At 42.2% G+C, this 22453-nt stretch overlaps 1 protein-coding gene across 3 annotated transcripts in view; it reads right to left on the minus strand.

Moving 5' to 3' along the window:
* Window positions 1-9633: 9633 nt before the first annotated feature.
* grin2da (glutamate receptor, ionotropic, N-methyl D-aspartate 2D, a) overlaps window positions 9634-22453 on the minus strand; it is a 97622-nt gene continuing 84802 nt past the window's right edge. For 2 of the 3 annotated variants that reach the window (XM_077008027.1, XM_077008026.1), the window contains exons 13-14: window positions 16782-17014; window positions 9634-16352 (exon numbers count right to left, since the gene is read on the minus strand). In XM_077008027.1, coding sequence (XP_076864142.1) covers window positions 13368-16352; window positions 16782-17014 — 3218 coding nt within the window. In that variant the 3' untranslated portion in view covers window positions 9634-13367. The remainder of the gene's footprint in view (window positions 16353-16781; window positions 17015-22453) is intronic. The other variant, XM_077008028.1, reaches the window with a different exon arrangement.

The following is a 22453-nucleotide window of genomic DNA, read 5'->3' on the forward strand; positions in this document are numbered from 1 at the left end:
TTTTGTAAACGGACATATTCATTACAGTGCCATCGCCCAGTCGCTCGGAGATAAAAGCCGAATTGATGCCGGTACCCCGCAAATTCATTCGCGCAACCTAGCAGCGAGCGAAGAGGTTGAAGTTAAACCTCCTACACAAATAAGGCAGTTATCTCCCCAACATCAAACCCAAACCAACACGAAAGTAAATCAAAACCTCGAAGTGCGACGGAGCTGCCCCAGCCCTCCGATTAGCCGAACTCATGTTGCAGGGCCAAACGCCAAGTCACCCCAGTCCGGCTCTCGTTTCCCTCACGGGAACACTGAGACCTGCTGTTCTAGAGATGCGCTGTCGTTAGATCTAGCAAAATACTTGCCACAAAGCCAAATAGTGTCGACAGGTCTCACTAGATTCGATGACAAACCTGAGAACTATTTATCCTGGAAGTCATCGTTTCTCAACGCCATCGATAGCTTAGATCTTAATGCTGGGGAAGAGATAGATTTATTAATCAAATGGCTAGGGAGAGACTCTGCAAAGCAAGCACGCCGTATTAAGTCAGTGCATGTAAGGAACCCGCCCGCTGGGCTAGGCTTAATCTGGGACAGGCTAGAAGAGATGTATGGGTCGGCGGAAGCCATTGAGAGTGCTTTATTCGCAAAAGTGGAGAAATTTCCCAAAATAGCTCCCAGAGATCATCAGAGGCTCAGAGAGCTAAGTGATTTACTGTTTGAAGTTGAGGCAGCGAAACGAGAAGGACACCTCCCGGGACTGTCATATCTTGACACCGCTAGGGGCGTTAATCCAATAGTCGAGAAGCTCCCGTATGGGCTTCAGGAGAAGTGGATGATGGAGGGCTCCCGCTATAAGCACGAACACAAAGTTGCGTTTCCTCCATTCTCTCTCTTTGCAGAGTTTGTGTATAAACAAGCTAAAGCACGTAACGACCCCAGCTTTAACCTGTCCTCATACCCGAGCACTACATACAGAAGAGATAGGTTCACTGATAATCCCAATGTTTTTCACAAGCCGGTCTCCGTACACAAAACAGATGTTTCGACCCTGTCTATGTCTCCTAGCCCCGGCAGTGATCCAGACAAACAGTGCCCCTTACACCACAAGCCACATCCGTTACGAAAATGCAGAGGCTTCAGAGAGATGCCCCTTGAAGAGAGGAAAAGAATATTAAAACTACATAATATTTGTTTCAAATGTTGCGCAGCGAGCACTCACATAGCTCGCAGATGTGAGGCAGCCGTTCAGTGCTCCGAGTGTAACAGTGAAGGGCACCCAACTGCTCTCCACCCAGGCCCAGCACCGTGGCTTCCAAAGCCCCCTCCTTCCCCCTCACAGCATGGCGGGGAGAGAGAAGAGTTGCCAGATGCTGATGTCACATCTAAATGCACAGAGGTTTGTGGAGAAGGCTTCGGAGGAAAGTCATGCTCAAAAATATGTCTCGTGAAAGTTTATCCGGCTGGACGTCAGGGCGAAAGCAGAAGGATGTACGCCATGCTTGATGACCAGAGCAACAGGTCACTAGCTCGGTCTGAGTTTTTTGAAATATTCAACATAGACAGTGCCACATCCCCATACACATTAAAAACATGTTCTGGAACAGCCGAAACAGCTGGCAGACGCGCACCTGGCTACATAATAGAGTCAGAGGATGGCACTGTGGCTCTTCCCTTACCCACGCTATTAGAGTGCAATATGATTCCCGACAACAGAGATGAAATCCCCACTCCGAGGGTTGCACTAAGCCACTCTCATCTTGAAACAATAGCGGACGAAATTCCACCTTTAGACCCAGAAGCAGAGATTCTGTTGCTGTTAGGGAGAGACATTTTGAGGGTGCATAAAGTTCGAAGGCAGATAAATGGCCCGCATGATGCAGCCTATGCGCAAAAGCTAGATTTGGGCTGGGTGATAGTCGGTGACGTGTGCCTAGGTAGCGTCTATAGACCACGAGATGTCACTAGCATGAAAACGTTTGTTCTTGAGAATGGCAGGCCAACTCACTTTCAGCAATGTGAGAATCACCTACTGGTTAAAGAAAAAGTAGTCTCGCAAAATTCGCATCAGCCTCTCAGTCAAAACCATGTTGCAGGATACCTAAACAGTGCTGTAGAGCACGGCGAGGAGTTAGGCTCTACAGTATTCAGTCAGACCAAAGACGATAATAAAATTGCTCGCTCCATGGAGGACCAGGTGTTTCTCAGCATGATGGAAAACGAATTCTTTCAAGATTCCACGAACAGTTGGGTAGCCCCCCTGCCACTTCGCAAACCACGAGTGCACCTACCCAATAACCGACAATATGCCTTGAGTCGCTTCAGGTCTCTACGCCGTACCCTTGACAGACACCCGGAGATGAAATCTCACTTTGTAGAATTCATGCAAAAAGTGCTAGAGAGCAACCATGCAGAACCCGCACCTCCAGTGCAGGAAGGCAAGGAGTACTGGTATTTGCCGTCGTTCGGAGTATATCACCCACATAAACCCACCCAGATACGCGTGGTCTTTGACTCCAGTGCTCAGTTTGATGGGGTGTCTCTCAATGATGTGCTGCTTTCCGGCCCTGACATGAACAATAGCCTGTTGGGTGTGCTCATGAGATTCAGGAAGAACCCAGTGGCCTTCACAGCCGACATCCAACAGATGTTCCACTGTTTTCTAGTACGAGAAGATTGTAGAGATGTTTTGCGTTTCCTATGGCATCAAGACAACGACTTGAATAAAGAGGCTGTCGATTACAGAATGAGGGTGCATGTGTTCGGAAACAGCCCATCGCCTGCTGTAGCAATTTTCGGACTGAGGCGAGCTGCTCAACAATCAGAAAAGGAATATGGGGCAGATGTACGTCGCCTGGTGGAAAGAGAGTTCTATATGGACGATGTATTGAAGTCTGTTCCTACTGTGGAGGAAGCTGTTGATCTCCTAAGGAGAACTCAGGAGATGTTAGCAGCCTCAAACCTCACTCCACAAAGTGGCTTCCAACAAGGTGGAGGTGCTGGACGCACTCCCAACAGAGGACAGGGCGAAAGATCTTCAAAATCTCAACCTGCTCGTGGACGAGCTACCAGTCCAACGAAGCCTTGGAATAAGGTGGAGTATCATGTCAGACCTCCTCACATTTCATGTGCCTGAAAATGAAAAACCGTACACACGCAGAGGGGTGCTGTCGGTAGTCAACAGCATCTTTGACCCACTGGGCATCCTATCCCCAGTGACCATTCAGGGCCGACTCTTGCTGAGAGAGCTCTCCGTGCAGATCAATGACTGGGATTCGGTCTTACCTGAACACATGAGGGCAAAATGGATAGAGTGGCAAAATTCATTACAGCACCTCAGAGATATCCAGGTATCCCGCACATATTCCACCAACCCCCATGACAGAGCTCAATACAGAGAACTATGTGTGTTCTCTGATGCCTCAGTTAAGGCTATTGCCGCTGTCGCATATCTCAAGGTTATCAACAGTGGGGAATCAGAAGTTGGGTTTGTGCTTGGTAAAGCTAGACTCGCTCCTCAACCTGAACTCACCGTTCCCAGGCTGGAGTTGTGCGCAGCAGTGATGGCTGTTGAAATTGCAGACGTAATAAAAGAGGAGATAGACATAAAACTCGATGCAGTAACCTGGGTTATATCCATAACCAGTCACAACGTTTCTATGTCTATGTGAATAACAGAGTGCAGCGCATTAGGCAGTCGTCTGATCCTGAGCAGTGGCATTACGTGTCAACAAACCAAAACCCTGCCGATCATGGTTCACGCTCAGTCTCTGCTTCCAGTCTCAGTAACACCACATGGATTAAAGTACCTTCTTTCCTCCACGACCCATCGCAGCAGCCACCAGAACGACCGTTCAGGTTCAAGCTCGTTGATCCAGAGACCGATGTCGAGGTACGTCCTGAGGTGAAACCCCTGTCCACTCATATTTCCGAGAGCTATTTGAGCTCGACACGATGGGGACGATTCTCGGAATGGAAATCACTGGTCAGAGCCATAGCACGTCTCCGCCACATTGTACATTGTTTTGCCAACCCAAGTGATGAAGTAGGTTGTTCTGGTTGGCATATCTGCAAGAGAAGCCTTTCATCAGATGCGCTGAAAGGGGCCGAGGACCTCATCATCAGGAGTGTACAACGCGAAGCGTATTCAGAGGAAATCAAGCGCATCAAGGAGAAGCGCGATCTTTCTCCACAAAGCCCACTCATAAAGATGAACCCTATCCTTGACAGTAAGGATCTGCTCCGGATCGGCGGACGCATTAAACACTCCGGCCTTGACCTGAAAGAAACTAATCCTGTTATCATTCCTGGCAGCCACTGTGTCGCAACCCTTCTCGTAAGACACCACCACATAAAAATCCATCACCAAGGAAGGCATTTTACTGAAGGCGCTGTCAGAGCAAGCGGACTGTGGCTGATTGGAGCAAAGCGATGTATAGGTAAAGTACTCAGTGGTTGTGTCACCTGCAAGAGACTCAGAGGTAGAGTGCAGGAACAGAAAATGTGTGACCTTCCAAGAGATCGGCTTCAAGCCGAGCCCCCATTCTCCTATGTGAGCATGGACTTGTTCGGCCCATGGGAAGTGTCTGCAAGGCGCACCAGAGGAGGCCAAGCGAATGCCAAGAGGTGGGAAGTATTGTTTACCTGCCTATGTACTAGGGCAGTTCACATAGAGGTGGTCGAAGAGATGAGCTCTTCAAGTTTTATAAACGCATTAAGGCATTTTTTCGCACTACGTGGTCCAGCAAAGCAACTGCGTTCAGATAGTGGTAGCAACTTCATCGGTGCTTGCAGAGAATTGGGAATAAACACACCAGAGAAAGAAAGGATAGACGTATATTTGCAGGATCAGAATTGCACGTGGCTCTTCAACCCACCTCATTCATCTCATATGGGTGGAGTGTGGGAAAGGATGATAGGAGTGGTCCGGCGCATATTAGATTCCATGTTGATGCGGGTTGCTCGAGTTCGACTCACTCACAAAGTCCTAACCACACTTCTGGCAGAAGTCACTGCCATTATCAACGCGCGGCCTCTAGTGCCCGTATCATCCGACCCGGAGCATCCTTACATCCTCACACCTTCCATGCTGCTGACACAAAAGGCCTGCCTGCCTCCTCCCCAGCACGGTGATCTAGGTCAAGGGGAAGTGCTGAAGCATCAGTGGAAGCGTGTTCAGCTTCTGGCCGAAGAATTCTGGGGTAGGTGGCGTAAAGAGTATCTCGTCACCTTGCAATTTCGACAGAAATGGCAACAGGAAAGAAAGGACATAAAGGATGGCGACGTGGTCCTCCTTAAAGGGAAACAAGTGAGAAGAAACGAGTGGCCTATGGGTGTTGTGGTGAAGGGTGTGCCTAGTAAAGATGGACTTATAAGGAAAGCAGAGATAAAGGTTGTGCAGCAAGGCGCAGTAAAGATTTTCTACAGGCCCATCTCTGATCTGGTCCTCCTATTCTCCCCAGTATAGTTAGTCGTGGTATCTTACAGATACCAGGCGGGGAGTGTTCTGGCCAGTCCAGTAAATCTGCTGGCAGTTTAGCTACCCTTACATACGGGTCCAGGAAGTGTCTCCCATCTTATAGCAGAGAAGAGGAGCATGTACAGCCGATGCATTCCGCTCTTACTGCTTGTTCATCAGGCATTCCCTGTGAGTGTTAGTATTTTATTGATTGTTGATGTATGATTTAAACCTTATGTTTATGTGACATATTTGTTTTGCTTGTGATTGTAGTTTTACACCTTTCATTCGATAAAGGATTTTCAACACTATGTCGTGGTTCCGAGGATCATTGAATAAGGGTGTTTAGCTAACTGGATAGCTGGAAGCTACGTTCGGCGAGGCCAGTATAATCTCTTCAAATCTCTGGGAGGCATGTAAGACTGCATTCTTTGCTATTCCTGATGACTTCGTACAATAAATTGTATGAATCATTGTCGAACCGCATGGATGCAGTCCTTCAACTTTGTGGAAGTCACACAAAATACTAAATATGGCTCCAATAGCACCACAACGTCATTCACCAGTGTTATGAAGCATATATTTGTATATAAAGTGAATTATTTGTTTGATTTTCACCTTACTTTCTGTGGGCGACAAAACCTTTGTCTTGCCAACATCTGACCTTTCTGTGTTCATTAAATGATAAATATTTTTGCAGTAAAGCTCATTTATTTTCGTAAATTAAATCTCATTTGGGAGGGTTTCAGCTTTCATATGAGTCATTTCTAAAACCAATCAATGAATTTAGTCAGGTTATAAGCTTTTGTTTCCACAACATGGATAAGCGACAGAACTTATGTCAGGGACTGTATATATCCAAATGCGTGGATGTAGGCATATCCATGTATTCTTGTGTGCTACCTCAGATTCACGTGTGTCATTCATCGTCTAAAAGTATAAATCAAGGATGGCTCATTGTTTATGACAGGGATGTCATACTCAAGGCCTGCGGGCCAAATGTGTCCCACAATTATGTTACCCGCAAAGTGACGGCATCTAGACAGTGTTTCCACATCGATGCAATTTTCCCAATAGGCTAAGAGTAATTTATAATAATGATAATAATGAGCAGAAAGAGAAATATTGATGGAAGAGTGTTTCAAGAAAGATGGAAAAGTGAATACATTTGTGCTTCAAGGAGAAAAACCGGTATGTCTTTTGTTATGAAGCGGTGGCAGTTGTCAAATAGTACAACCAACTCAAACTTGGCATTTTGAGACCAAACATGAAGCTAAGTATGCCAAAATTAGGCATCAAGAAAAACTTGAAAACAAAGAATTAAAAGGCAAACGGTCTCAACCACAAACAATGCGGCAATAAAAGCTAGCTTTGTTGTGGCTGAAGAAATAATTTGCGTTTCAAAGTCTTTTTCAGAGGGGGCGTTTTTGAAGCACAATTGCTATTTTTAGTTATTTGATATTTCAGGTTTTGAACAAAGTAAATGTGATATCTTTGATGTAATTTTTCTTTATTCACTTATAATAATAATAATAATCTTTATTTGTATAGCACCTTTCTGTCACGTTGAGGACCCCGGCCCCTCCCTTTTGGGCGTGTGTCAACGTTGTCCACGTGCTTTGTCTGCGTCAGTGGATATTCGTGGTTGGGGTTATGTCGTGTGATTAATAAGTCTCACCTGTGAATCGTCTCGTGATCACATGGGGCTAATGTGGTTTGTCTATTTAATGTGCGCTCGCGCAGTGTCCTGTGCTCGTCGTTGTCTAAGTTTACACGTTTGTGTGTGTGTGTAAGACGTGTTTGTTGCTCGTGCGCCATTGCGCAATCTATGTCAATAAACGAAGTGACGTCAGTCCAGAGGATTCCGTGTCTCATCCTTCGTGACAGCCCGAACGTCACACTTTCATACATACATGCAACTCAAAGTGCTTTACAGTATAAATAAAAGAGACATAAAAAGGAGATGAGACAAAAAGAAAATGTTAACGAAATTAAAGATAAAATATTAAAATAACAAAAAATGTAAAAAAGTAAAGTAAACAATATAATAAAAAAGTAAAGTAAATAAGATAATAATAATCGGGCCCAAAAACCCACATGTAAAGATCCCAAATCAATTAAACACGTCAATAAAGGTCCTCAAAAAAACTTAGCAACAGTTCCTCCCGCCCCTATCGGATATCTCTGCCGCTCCAGAGCTAGCCAACACTGTATTACGTCTAATCAGTGCGCTTCTGCCCAGCTGGATCTCTGGCCAGACTAACGGGCGCTAGGCTAAGTCCTATCCCGTGTGGGCGATATCGCAGTATCCCCACCGTATAGACTTTCTGTAGGCGATATCTCACTATATCCCTATCGTATGGATAACTAACTTGGATAGTTTCATCTTTGATTGATGGAGTAATGTGGGTTTCATAACCTAACAAATAAAAAAATTATTTCTGTTATAATAATAGAGCAACAATATTTGTAACTTGTACAAGTAATACATTCAGTTATTTAACATTAATGAGAAGTTACATTCCTCTGTGGCCAGCAATTATTATGGTGATGTGGCCTGTGGTGAAAATGAGTTTGACACCCCTGGTTTAGAATGATAAGGAACCAAACTAATACTTAATTAGGCTAATTTAGGAGTAGGGGATTTTCTTTGTCAGAGAAACATATGTTACTCTTTCTGCCTAGTCAACTTGTCATTATCTGGACCTGGGGAAATCCTGTGATTTCATCACTACCCCCCCCCCCCCCCCCCCCCCTTCTCTTAAGAAAAAAACCTTTTTGCAACAGAGGTGATGAATATTCAATAAGTAAGTTCCAATAGACAGTGTAACTGACCATATTTTCCTGAGCAATTGGGATTGTGCCCCATTTCATAACTCATAATTAATCAGTTACCCATGTTTAAAAGAGCTACAAGTATATGCCCATGTATGTCTCTTCCTTTTCATAAAGGTGATCCTCCCAAACCTAACTTTTGAAAAAACATTGTTTAAAGGGACATCTTACATAATTTGTATATGATGAATTTGAAAAAGGACAATGACTGTGTATTTACAGATTACGTTTTGGTTCAAAGTGAAGCCAGAGTAGGTCTATTATCTTATATACTTCTAGCTTTCTATAAAAAAAAAACCTCCACCTTCAAAGTGAAAAGGCTTCTTTTGTGATTCTGTTTTGCATGATGTCCAATTTTCCTGCCCCCGTAATGGTAGTAATAGCTGGTATGGGTTTTTACTGTGTCCCGAATGGGATGGAATTTGAAGGAAGTGAACAGAAATGTCAAATATCAACATTATTTAAATGTTTTTATTGTTAGTAAAATGTTTTTACAATTTAACCAATCATGGTTGATCAGATATGGATATGGTTTGACGCAAGTATGTTATGTTTTGTTATACTACTGTTGGGAATCCTGACTAAATGCAGTTAAAACTGCACAAACATGAGGTCTCTATGATCCATCAGGTTTAGGTCAAGACTCTGTGCAAGTGAATCTTCTTAGATTCCAGTGGCGGCATGCTTTACACCACTGCATCTGATGCTTTGCATTGCACTTGGTGATGTATGGCTTGGTTGCAGCTACTCAACCATAGAAACCCATTCCATAAAGCTCTCTGCGCACTGTTCTTGAGCTAATCTTAAGTTTGGATGTCTGAAGTTTGGATTGACTCTGCAGAATGTTGGCATCCTCATTAGCATCCGCTGACCCCGCTGACTACCACTTCGTGGCTAGTTGCTGTCGTTCCCAAACACTTCTATTTTCTTATAATACAGCTGACAGTTCTCTGTGGAATATTTAGGAGCGAAAACATTTCACAACTGGATTTGTTGCACAGGTGGCATCCTATCACAGTTCACTGAGCTCCTGAGAGTGACCCATTTTTTCACAAGTGTTTGTAAAAACAGACTGCATGCCTAGGTGCGTAATTTTATACACCTGTGGCCATGGAAGTGATTGGATCACGTGATTCTGATCATTTGTATGGCTGTGCAAATATTTTTGGCAATATAGTGTACATAACGGTTTAGTTATGATCTCAAATTAACCACTGAGGTATAAAATATTATAAAACCTGCTGGGTGTTCATGTAAAATATTTCTCTCCCTCATCATCAAACATAAAAACATATAACCAAAGAAGCAGAAAAAAAACAGCAGCCAGTTGTCATATTAAAAGTCTTTTATTCTGTTCTGCTTGCAGTGCAGTATATGCTCTCATGATGGAGTGGCCATGCGCATGGCCCCCCGTGTAGCTCCCTGTAGAGCAGAGTACGCCACAGGGGCCCATCACAGTGGCACGGTGGCCCTGCCGTCCTGGCACAGAGTGGCATATAACACAACTGGCTCTGCTCCACTACATCACCATAGAGTATACAGAGCAGCATGGTGTGCGCATGTATGTGTGTGTGTGTATGCACGGATGTGCATGTGTGCATTGGTGTATGTGCATGTGTGTGTGTGTGTGTGTGTGTGTGTGAGTGTGTGGGTGTTTTCAGTAAAATGCATTGTAGCTTGGCACAGACAGAGCACACACCTACACACACACACACACACACACACACACACACACACAAACAAATATGACTTTCAAAGCCACATCCATGTGCGACATTCTGCATAATGTGAAGCTTGTGGCTCGGCAACAGAGGGCAGTATTCTGTCCAACAGAGGGCAGTATTCTGTCCAACAGTGGGCAGTATTCTGTCCACCAGAGGGCAGTATTTTGTCCAACAGTGGGCAGTATTCTGTCCAACAGTGGGCAGTATTCTGTCCAACAGTGGGCAGTATTCTGTCCAACAGAGGGCAGTACTCTGCTGAACACACAAACGTGGCTCACACTGGACACTCATGGAGAAGTCCATTTCCACTGAATTTTTAATAACTTCCAAAAAAATACCACCACCATGGCCCAAACTCTTACTACAGTGACGCGGTCTTTTGGACACACACACACACACACACACACACACACACACACACACACACACACACACCAGTCACAGCAACAGTGACTTGAACTCATAGTGGTCGATGGCCGGCCATGTGACTAATTAACACAGTAGAACACTGGTCTCTGATATCAGTGGGTGTGAGACAAGTGAGGACAGACAAAGAGACAAAAAGACCAATTAATATAGAATAAATGTAGTAGGTAAACATATATATATATATATATATATATATATATATATATATATATATATATATATATATAAAATCTGAAATATATTTATAAATATGCTGCTATTTAGATAACAGACTTATTCACCACATAGTAAAAAAGTAGACACTATCAACACAAAGAGACAGATATAGAAAGAGTGGCCATTTAAATATGGATTGGTGGTGGGGTTAGCTAGATGATAATATGCCCATCTTTAGTTTTTCACATACTTGTAAAATAAATAAAGCATCTTCCCAAAAATCTTATAATAGCTAAATGGCTAAAGTCTTTGCCGAACTGATAAGAATGCAAAATGGACAAATGAGAATTTAAAATCATTACTTGCAGGTATTATATGTAGCACATCTTAATTATTAGATCTGGTAATAGAAATGAAAACATTACTTTTGTCTTCAGCTAGGTTGGCTTGCTGAACAGCTATTTCTCTATTGCTATCTAAACTTCACAAACACATATATGAGGTACATCCATATATAAAGTAATCCAGACAAGTATTGCACAACAATAAAAACCAGAATAAAAGGATGCATATATAAGCTGCCAAATGCTAAATTGTAATGTCAAGATAAACAATGCCTCCTTGAGTGTACAACATCTGTGACAGTGAAGCAATTTGTCATTTTAGCTTCTTAAGGATGGAAAATAAAATTAAGTGCCCTTTATTTTGTACATCACAGTCATTAGTGTTAGTGCACAGTATCTTGACATTATTGTTCAGACCATTGACAACAATATATACTCCAATTAATTAGTACTATTTTTAAAAAGCTCAGCACAGCAGGTAAGCTTAATATGGCTCAGGTGCAGTCACAAGCACACAAACAGAATCAGCCTGTTGGTCTGTGCTTAGAACTGGGTCAAATATGCCAGGAGTCTTTTTTTTTTTAGGGGAGGTGTTGAAAAAAAAACTATTTTAAATAAAAGTTATATCAGAAAGAAAAAGAAAAATCTAAAGAAGTGATCAAACTAAATAAAAATAATTAAATTAATAATAATTAACTCTTAAAATACATATTTGACTCAGGCCTGGTGCCAACATGCGGGTGCCCTTAGCATTGTTCACAATCAGTCATCAATCACTTCAAATGCTAGCACTAATGGTATAAGCAAATCATTGAAAAGATCTTCCTGATCATCAGATCTGATCATCAGTCATAGTCTTTCTATAAAGGACCAAAAAGCATTTGCTGGATCTTCCCTTAACATAATCATTTTACCGTCCTATCTAATGAGTTTATTTGATTAGTGTTCACTTTTGCTGCGACCTGTGCAAACTACACAAGTACAGATATTACACCAACTAGTAAAGTAACAGAGCAGAGCAGTTAGTAAAAAAAGGTGTAAAAACACAGTGCTTAACTGTAAACAGTGCTCTCCTGCTTATCGCTCTCTGAATATATGCAAGTTTTAATACATACATTAAATCTAACATTGACATCTGATTGAGGGTACAGCGCTGCAATATGGCTAGCTCTGTGATCTTTGCTATTTAAGCAATTTTTAGACATCCAAAACTTGATATAGACTTGAAGACAATCCCCCCAAAAGCTACGATCTTATGAAGTGTCTTCATGGTTGCAGCACACTGTGTTATAATGGCAACATGTACATTCAGATGTGAAGGGCTGCCACTTACTATTTAGGTAGTTGAAACATTTAATGTGCCCCCATGTTATATAGCACAGTGCTTCTGTTCTTAATGACTCAACACCCTTGAATCAGATTATGAAGAAAATTACGGAGAGGAACTGCAGTGCCCTGTGGGTAAGGATGTAAATGTAGTAAAAATTGTAGTGTAATATACAAAGTTTCCAGAAAAAGAGGACGGATGTCCTTCATCAGCAAGCAAAGTGAAAGAAGTACTTGACTTGCACAGCTGATGAAGGACCTGGGTATGAAAATGTGCTCTCTGTCTCTCTGGAAACCTGCATGTCATTGCAATTTTTGCTGCCTCTGTATTATTATATATAAATTTGTGACTATAAAACATGTGTATAGAATATGTCATTGTAGATAATTATGTATTGCTCAAGGGAGGAAAATGAGATTTAAATCTGATTTAAGTGTGTGAAAGCTCCATTTAAGTTTGGCACTCAGCTTCAGTGAGCCAATATTAGATCAGTCATGGTTGACTTACCCTGTTGTTAAGAATACAAACACGCTGACATACACATACATAATGCTAGATGTGAGTCTTTAGAGGTAGGGGAGATATGTTCTTAGGGGGACAAAAAGTAAACTGCTACTTTTCTTAGTGAACATATCCCTTCAGATACAAATACACACAATGTTTATGTCTGAATTCCAAGCTCAAACAGCTGGAGGAAAAAGGATGGACAGGGTTGGTAAAATGGTTTCTGCCACTTCTGCTATGGCTCATGACAAGTCCATGAACATCACAACACTCAAATACACACCATCCAAATGTATCCATAATATTTGACCCCTGACCCAGAGAACTGAGAGAAGAAAATCCAGTTGCATTTTCGCATTTCCCATCTAACAAAAATAAGGGTTGTTAGCAAGACCGAACCATTCTTATGCAGTAAAAAAGCAAAGCCATAATGTGTGCAACAGCCCAATCCAACTTTCTGTAAGAAGCACAGCAGAGCTTTGTGCAAGAAATGAAGAGGCCCCTGCCCACTGTTTTGAGCCATTATGAATTACGCTTTAGAGCAAGCAACTGAACTGTCCCCAAACTGTTTACTGAAGTCTCTTCTTCTGTGAATTGCCTCAGACCTCACTCTCCACACTGGAGAAGTGGGCAGAACCTCGACGTGAGCACAAACTCTTGGTTTTGAGGGGAAGATGTGGGGATTGATACCTTTGAGGCTGGGGCACTGAACGCAGTCTCTGGTACTGGAGCTTGGCACTGGAAGAAGACATGGAGGAGGGCTGGGGTGCACCAGGTGTTGAAGAAATTGCTGATGGAGATGATACAGAGGAAGAGGACGTAGGTGGAGGAACATGAATTGGATGAGTGGATGTTGGAGGTGCAGGGAGAGCTGGAACTATAGGGGGTGGCAGAGATGATGACAGAGTCTGAGGAGGTGATGCTGGCTCTCTGGACCTTTCGGAACGTTGTGATCTCTGAACACTGAGGCTGGACTGACTTCCAGATTTCATTTGACTTTGAGCCCGGTCCAGCTTGGAGGATTGCTGTTTGACCCTGGTGGTGCTGCTAAAACTTTGGCAGTGAGGCATTAGCTCCTCTTGACTTCGAGATGTCACCCGGCTCCACTTAGAGTGGTGGGGTGACTGGCAGGAGCAGGCAGTATGTCCTCGATTCTTGTCGTGGGATCTGCTTTTGGACTTCTTTTCAGTCTTTACAGGTAATTTATCAACTGACCAGTATCTTCGTGGAGGTGGAGGAGTTAAAGGTGGTGGTGGACATTGATTTGATCCCAAACCTCCAGAGCCCCATCCTGATCCCCCTCCAAAACCCCAACTACATTCTCCACCTCCCAATCCCAAAAAGAAGTCATCTCTACTGTTTACACTGCCCCCTCTCTCCCTAGCAGGATAGGTGCCAAAAAACCAGCCCCCTCCCCCAATGCCTCCTATGGCCCTTCCTTCATGTCCCTCCCAATATCTCTCAAACTTACCAAATTCTCCTGACGAACCATCATCATCTGTGTAAATCTCGACAGTTTTGTCTCTCTCTCTTTCAGACTCTGATTCCATCCCTCTGATCTCTCTTTTTCTTCCTCGCTCCACAGTTCTGTCCCTTGTCTCTTCTGATTCTTCCTCCTCTGAATCCCATTCATGGAATGACAAGCCTTCCCTTGAGCGGGACTTACCTTTTCCATTCTTTCCTAAAAGGGGTTGATTCTCACCTCCTTTTCCACGTTCCTCTCTCTCAGACCCAAAAGACTGCCTTCTCTTATAGTTAGGAGGAAGCAGGGGTAGAAATGATGATGGAGACTCAGTATTAGGGTTTTCACTACCCCAAAATTTAACAGATGTTGAGTGTTTACTTGATGTAGGACAACGCTTACTGCTAGATCTTGGCCTGGAATGGTGATGGGATTGAGGACCTCTACCTCCTTCAACGTCATCACCCACTTGATCATCTCTCTCCCTTCTTCCTCCCTCTGTTGATATGTCCCACTCAAAACTCCGGTTGGAGCTTTCGCTTTTCTTCCGGAAAGAGCTACACCTCAGTGCAGGATAGGGGGTGAAATCTTGCTCAATCCCTTTTTCAAATCCTTCCTTCCTCTCTGTATCACCATCACCCTGTCCAGGCTGCTTATCCCCCTCCCTTCGTCTGGATCTCTCATCTTTTTTTTTCTTCTTTTTCACTTTACGCCTCTTACGCTCTCTCTCCCGCTCACGTTCCTCCCTCTTCTTTTTCTTTCGGCCCTTTTTTCTCCTCTTCCTCTCCCTTTCTCTCTCTTTGTGATGCCACTTCTCCTCCTTACCCTTGCCTCTGCCACTTCCTGCCCTTTTAACTCTCTCTTTTTCACCCCATGATGCCCACCACTCCTGAAGTTGTGCCAGCTGACTGCCAGCTCTGTCTCTCATCTGTACCTTCTGTGGGCGAGGTTTGCGAGGTGGTACAGGTGGAGGTGGAGGGCTGCAAGGCAGGGACCGAGACGACATGCGTGAACGACTTTTTCTTCTACCTAAGAGAAGGCTAGACTCCTCTGTGAGCTCGTCTGTGTCAAACTCCTCATACATGTCTCTTGTACCTGACCTGTATTTGAAACTCTGTGATGATGAGTAAGAGGTGGACGAGTAAGAAGGGGAATTGCTTCGTGACACCGATAAAGAAGAGGAAGTGGAAGAGGAGCTGGAGGTACTAGAGGAGCTGGATGTGAAGTGCACAGAAGGTGAGGGTGAAGGAGGAGTTTGAGTGGGGGAGAAGGGAACAGGTATAGGAAGAGGCAATGGAGGAGGAGGATGATGGCCTCTTCTGCCTCCCCCATCCCTCCCTCCATACCTGCCCCCACCTCTCCGCCCCAATGGAAGGATATTTTCATAAAGTGGCCCCCCTGAGCTCTTCCTCTTTGAGAGACTGCTTCTTCTCCAGAGTGACTGCTGTGGTGGAGAAGGATGAGGCAAAGCTGGGTTTATGGGTAAGAGGCCAGAAGGGTGACTTTTTGGTGGTACCCTCGGGTTTCCAGAGGATTTTGTTCGATGTGTGGCTTTTGGAGTTTGGGAACCTACAGTTTGTGGGTCTGCAGAGACCCCTAGGCCTTCTGGATCAATTGGGCCATAGTATCTCTTATATTCATCCAGACCTCCCTCGCCTGCTCCCAATGATGCCCAGTGAGGAGGCATAGCCTGTGGGTACTGTGTGACATCTGTGATGCCGCTGCTGACACCACTCACTTTTTCAGACCCAGTTTTTGGACGTGTCCAACGATCCACCACAGCCAATCGTCGATCATGACGAGGTAAAAATGTAGAGCATGGCATGGGTGCTCCAAGAATTGGGCTGTTTGAAGGGCCAAGCGCCATGCCTGAAAGCCCAGCTGTTGGTAGAGACCCAGGAAGAAGAGCGTTGAACACAGGTTGTTGTTGTAGTTGTTGCTGGTGGTGTTTCTGCTGTTGCTGTTGTTGTGCCATAGTGATAGAAGGGTTGGCTACAGCAGTGGTTACCACATGAGGTGTTGGAGGAGGGGGTATAGAGGAGACATGATGGTATTGTGGAAGAGTGCTTTGAGGACCTCCAGAAGCTGTTTCGTCTTCAAAACTGCAGCAGCTATACATGCCCTATAAAATATAAAAAATAACTGAAGCAGGAGCTCTACCAGTCCTACTAATGCATAGACAGGAAATACTTAAATAAAACAATATACTTGAAATATTAGCAAAAAAATATATAATACAATACAATGCAAATACATTCAGTACTTTGATTCTGCAAGACACCATGTACTGCAGGCTCAGGTAACCTTTATGTAGACAATTTAATTCTAAATTTGAGATCTTGAGCTTACTTTAATGCCTTATATGTTACACAAAAATATCCAAAATTAAAAATTTTTTTTAGGTAGATTTGTACTCCTCACAGAAGAAATGCACATAGAATTCATTATATGCTGTGTGTAATTATATAAAAATAAAAACCTTTTTTTCATATAAAGGATAAAACCTTATATAAAGGATAAAACCTTTTATTAATTAAGGGAAGATACAAACCCGACTGAAGGCCAACAGGAAATCCAGTCCTTTTGAATGACCCAAACAGTGACGGAGCTTCCAGTAAACCAGGTGCTCCCAGGCGAAGACCAGAAGGCTCAGGCCCATGGCCACCAGAAGCATATAGAACACTCCTGCCATGTTGTCTATGTCCAGCTTGGAGCTCATTACCTCAATTTTATCATTATGGCAGATCCCAGACAGCCAGAGACGCTCAAGCATATCAATTTCATCTGAAAAAAGATGACAGGAGGGGCAAAGGTTTAGAAAATAAATTGGCCCATAACAGATAAGGAGAATTCAATAGCATTGGATCAGAAAAGAAAGATAAATTAATAGGATAAAACCTATGATTAATTTGGAAATTAACTGTTTTAAGACAATGATTTCCTTCTGGTTTATATTATTATTTGTGATATAGAGGGATGAAAAATGAAAAAGACAGGGGAGTCCCTAACCCTAACCCATCTTGCAAAAGTAAGAAAAATGAAAAGAAACAAAGAAGACAGATAGATAATAACAGATTTGACAGAGGTCTGAAATGCACTAGTATTTGTGAGAAGACAGGCCCAAAGTGGTTTGGAGATGAAAGCTCTGGACTTACCGCTCAACAATACCCATTAATACATTTATCAGAGGAAATATTTCACCACTGTGAACATAAAGGCAAGGCTAGAACACTGACAGTGAACACATTACATGGTTTTAGATGGCTTATTTCTATTTAGGACAAACGAATTCCCTCAATGAAAACAAAGCATAAAATATATCTGCAAGAGGCAATAAAGGGTCCAAACACGACTGTAAAGACGTTTGCACTTCAGCAGTTGAGCTGATATTGAAACGAGTTCACTGTTCACGTTTCACATGAGACTGAGGCCTATAACACTGCACAACACTGATGCATTCACAAGAAAATACAAACATCAACCTGTTTGTCCTAAATGTTCATATGTTACCCCGTTAACAGGAACGCACTGCACTACATTTCACAGGCTACTCGCAAGACCCCAACTGAATGGCCCTGTCACATTTCACAATAACTACTCAAGGACTTCATAATAAAGACCTCAAGGTGGTTTTCCAAAACTGGAGAAGTTTGTAAAGCTTCATGCCAATTGATTGCTGTTCAAGCATGCAAGATCAATTATTTGATTTTATTAACATATGATGGTAGCATAGTCTAATTCCCAGACATATTGTATCATTATGAATATTTCTTTTTTTCTGATATATTTGGATAACACTGGTCAAAATTGGTAAAAGTAATCTGTACTGGAATTTGAGGAAGGCTTGAAAGACTATACCTACCTATTTTGCACATATTGACATTTCTACCTTTGTCATGAATTGAAAGCTGTCACGGTCCACCCCTGACTCACTCACCTGTGTCTGTGTGTGTGTATGTTTGTCAGTGTTTGCGTGTTTCTCATTTCATCTGTTCTTTTTCTTTGTTAGCTTATTGTGTCACACATGTATGTTGTTAACGTCTCTGTATTTGTATGGATTTAGGTATGAATTTGTCAGGCACTTTCTTCGTTGATGTTTGAAACTTTTGTTAAACAAATCATAAAACCTGTAAAGCTGTACAGTTTTTGACAAATGCAAATGTGCCATATTTGTCAATTATGATTTTTTACCGCAATCAAAATTTTTCCTCCACTTTTTACCCATCTGTGCAGTTAGAACACACACACCAGTAGCGAACCGTGTATTCAGTATTCAGTCATGTCGCTCAGTGTTTCATGTTCGGACTCCCTCACTGATCTGACCTCCGCCTTCTTATTCGACCCAGATTTTGGTATTCCCTTTATTAAATCTCGCTCTGCTCTCCTCAGCGTTTGTGTCTGCCTCCTCACTCCACAGCGCGTGCTGCGTTACAATTATCTGTACTAGATAACTTCTTAAGCAAAATAAGGTTCCAACAAAATAAGGTCCACAGCTCCATGTTCCTCGGGAGCGGAATATGTAAACAACACGCACGAGGGCATCAAAGAAATGAATCGAAACTAGCTAGTGGTGGTACGCTAACGACAGCTAGCGTCGCCACAGCGGGCGGAAATTATCATACAGTTAAGCCCGCCCACTAAGAGGGAAGATATGATTGGTCAATTTTACTGTCATTTGAAACTGGTATTGCGCTGAATTATAACTGCCAGGCCCTCTGTAAACGAACAGCGGGCATCACAGTCCTGATAGGGGGAGACACGGGCTCACAGGCTTTCACTTACCTTAACCCCTCACCTTCAAACACAGATTGAATAAACGGTTGAATAATTTATTTGCTTATATTTTTGTAATTGTTTGGATGTCGATTGTCAAACTGTAAGTAGATAAAATAAAATTGGATAAATTGTATTATATATATTTATGTTTTAAGAATATTTTTAGGCCCTCTGAGAGGGCGTAGAGGGCCCTGACGGTTCCCCACTGACACACACACCAGTGATTACTATGGGGGCTGTGGTGCACACGTGCCCGGAGCGGTGGGCAGCCCCAGCCCAGCACTCAGGGAGCAGTTGGGGTTAGGTGCCTTGCTCAAGGGCACCTCAGTCATTGCCTCAGGCCTGGGAATCGAACCCATGACCCTCCGGTCACAAGACCAGTTCCCTACCACCAGACCATGACATGATTATATAAATCAGATTTACAAACCTGGGGTGAGATTCCCGAAATGTTCTTAGCACTAAGTACTTCTTAACCTCATACGTTTCATACGAGGTTACGAAGTACTTAGTGCTACGAACGTTTCGGGAAACCCACCCCTGTTCAGGTCATTTAACACTTATTTGTCTCTACACTGTAAACACTAATGCACTAATGCCTTCTGATGGCCAACAAGTGTCAAACACATTTTTTTGAAAGCTGCGTACTTAAACAGATGTGTATGTAAACAATACCAACTTAGACATCTCACTAGGTTTTGGGACAGACCCATAATTCAACAAGTGAACTTAATTATTATAATTATTTAGTTTCAGACTCTGAAGATTATTGGAAGACCAGTTTTGTTGTGGTCGAATGAAAACCATAGGAGTAGTTCTTAAAGTGTATCTTGTAATACAATCAGTAATAGCAAAAAAGGCAGTTCAGTTTATTACAACACATGCAAAAGCTTTCAGTCTCTCTTTAGTTCATAATATGAACTGAATTCCATGTCCCTAAGATAAACCAAGCAAACATTTTGCTTGTTTTTTTAAATCACATCAGTAGTAGTAGCAGAAACTATTTCTGAACTGTCGATTGACATGACAGCCAGATTGTTTGACATACGACAGTCAAAATGTTTTTGACATTATTATTATTATTTTTATTATTATTATTATTATTATTATATTGAGTTTCAGAGTATTGGGAACATTTTGAAGTCAGTTTGGTGGAGACCAAAATACAAGAAAAGTAAATATACATATATAAAAATATACAAATAAGCAAAAAATCTAAGGGGGTGAATGTTAGCAGTTTTCCAGATTGTGTGCAAATCTAAGGGTGTGGCTTAGTGCCTCTGTTGACCTTTTTAATGTGGCTTGAGGCAAGAAATTCAATGGAGATCATAGCATTGGAGAAAACAACATAAACACGTAACAGCTGTAGAGCTCCTTACTGGCCATTGGAGCTCATATCACTCAATGGAGTAGCAGTAGGGTTTAGTATCTATGGACCAGGCTTCAGTCCTTTTGGCCTTTCAGCTATTTAATCCCATAAATATTTTATCCAAGGAAACTCATTAGTATAACACAGTGCCCAGATGTGGTTTGAACACCAGCCCCCCACAGGAGAAACAGTGTTACCCAGAATCCTAACAATAAATGAGAATTTATCAATTTATGAAAATCCATCCAAGAAATGTATCTTGGGTAATACCAAATATATTGTAATGTGAACTGAAATCACAAAACATTTACTGAAACTAGGAAATTAGCCTTATTGACAATCCACACTCAAATACATGTCAAAATTGCCAGTTTGACTAGTGCAATGTTTGCTACCCTGACCCTTTGGCTATTAATTATTGTGTTCAATAACTTTAAGATTTTCTCAAATTTCATTTATCAAGTTTCACTGAGCCTCTTCCAGATTCTTTTCATTTTCAGTGTTCAGCATGACAGCTGGCTCAACGTCTTCCTAATTAAAATCATCCAGCATAGCCAGAGAGAGAGTGTGGAAACAACATAGAAAAACAGGATAACATATTTGAATAGCACATCATGAAGTATGTTTTGTCCAACCTTTTACATTAATATAAATCTCACATATGCATTAGCTTTATACATAACATGCTCTGGTATTCTTTCCATAAGGATGTGTCTTTGCAGGCAAAAATGTATGTTTGTTTCATGACCAATACTACAACAACTACAACAAATAAACGTGTTGATCTAAGTATGTCTAATGTGCCTCACACTTTATTTAATGGATTTGTTCCTGGATATTATCAACTGATTACTCTGTCAGGAGTGTTTTAGCATTGTGACAGAATGCTAAAACATTCTGAGTCCATTCACAGACATTTTTCTCTTCTTTCACACTTCCATTCTGTTATCTGCTTCTGAGTCATATTTCACTTCAATACATACACATAGAAAATGTTTTTCTGTTTTATTTTGCTTTGCAATTAGTCTTCAGCAGCACAGTTTATTATATAGTTTCTCTTTTAGCCTCCTGATGGACATGTTAATGGCTTAAGAGAGTGCACATGTGCCGGTACATATCCCAATCCTTTTACCTGTTATCTATTCCCTTTCCCTAAACTAAGGCAGCTTTAATAAATAGTTGTATTCCGATCATTATCATCATTAGGGATCAGCTGCCGGTAGGGGACTAAGCGAAAGCAGCAGCCCACCTAGAACACTGCTGTGCTTCTCAGATCTCATCTTGTTAAACAGTATCAGAATCTATTGAGTTTTGCTAGATGAAAGGATACCTGGTGAAGCCAGTCATGGCAGTCTAACTCTCTACCCTATATCAACATTGCCAGTAAAGACTGTTTGTTGTGTTTTAAGCTTGTGATAATCACATTGTTATTTAAAAGCCAGTGTCCTTTTCCACTCTGTATTTCAGACAAAATTAAGCCTTTTAGCTGACATTAACCCTTAATATAGTGGTGCTGAATATTTTATGTAGGAACAAGCAGTCCAGAGCAGAAGTCAACTGAATTCAATAAAAGTACACATTAATTCAAATAGAATTTATATTGAGAATCCAACGTATGGTGGAACTTAACTGAAGGTAAATAAAAAGTCATGAAAACTGTGTCATTTACATACAAATCGGTTCAGAAAACTATTACTTAACCCCTATGCTATACTATGCAAAACTATTGAATTAGAAATTAACAATTCATGTCTGAACAGCAGTGACATTGAAAGCATGACTAAACTGTCATGTTTCAATGTCAAATAGATAATCTTGTCACGGTGCGGTGGGCCCCCTACTGGTCGCCTCCGTCCACAGCGGCAGTTGTCCTGTTGTTGTTGTTGTGTTGTGTTTGTCCCTCAGGTGGGTGGGGCCTGCAATCTGTCTCACCTGAAGGTTGTTTGTTTGTCTATATATGTCTTGTCTTTGTATCAGTTGACCACTGGTCATTATATCTTTAATTTTGATTGAGTCACGGGTTTTTGGTTTGCGCACTTTCTTCATTAGACCATCAATTTTCCCTGAGACTTGGCGTG

The sequence above is a fragment of the Brachyhypopomus gauderio genome, chromosome 6 (genome assembly GCF_052324685.1).
Source record: "Brachyhypopomus gauderio isolate BG-103 chromosome 6, BGAUD_0.2, whole genome shotgun sequence".
NCBI lineage: Eukaryota > Metazoa > Chordata > Actinopteri > Gymnotiformes > Hypopomidae > Brachyhypopomus > Brachyhypopomus gauderio.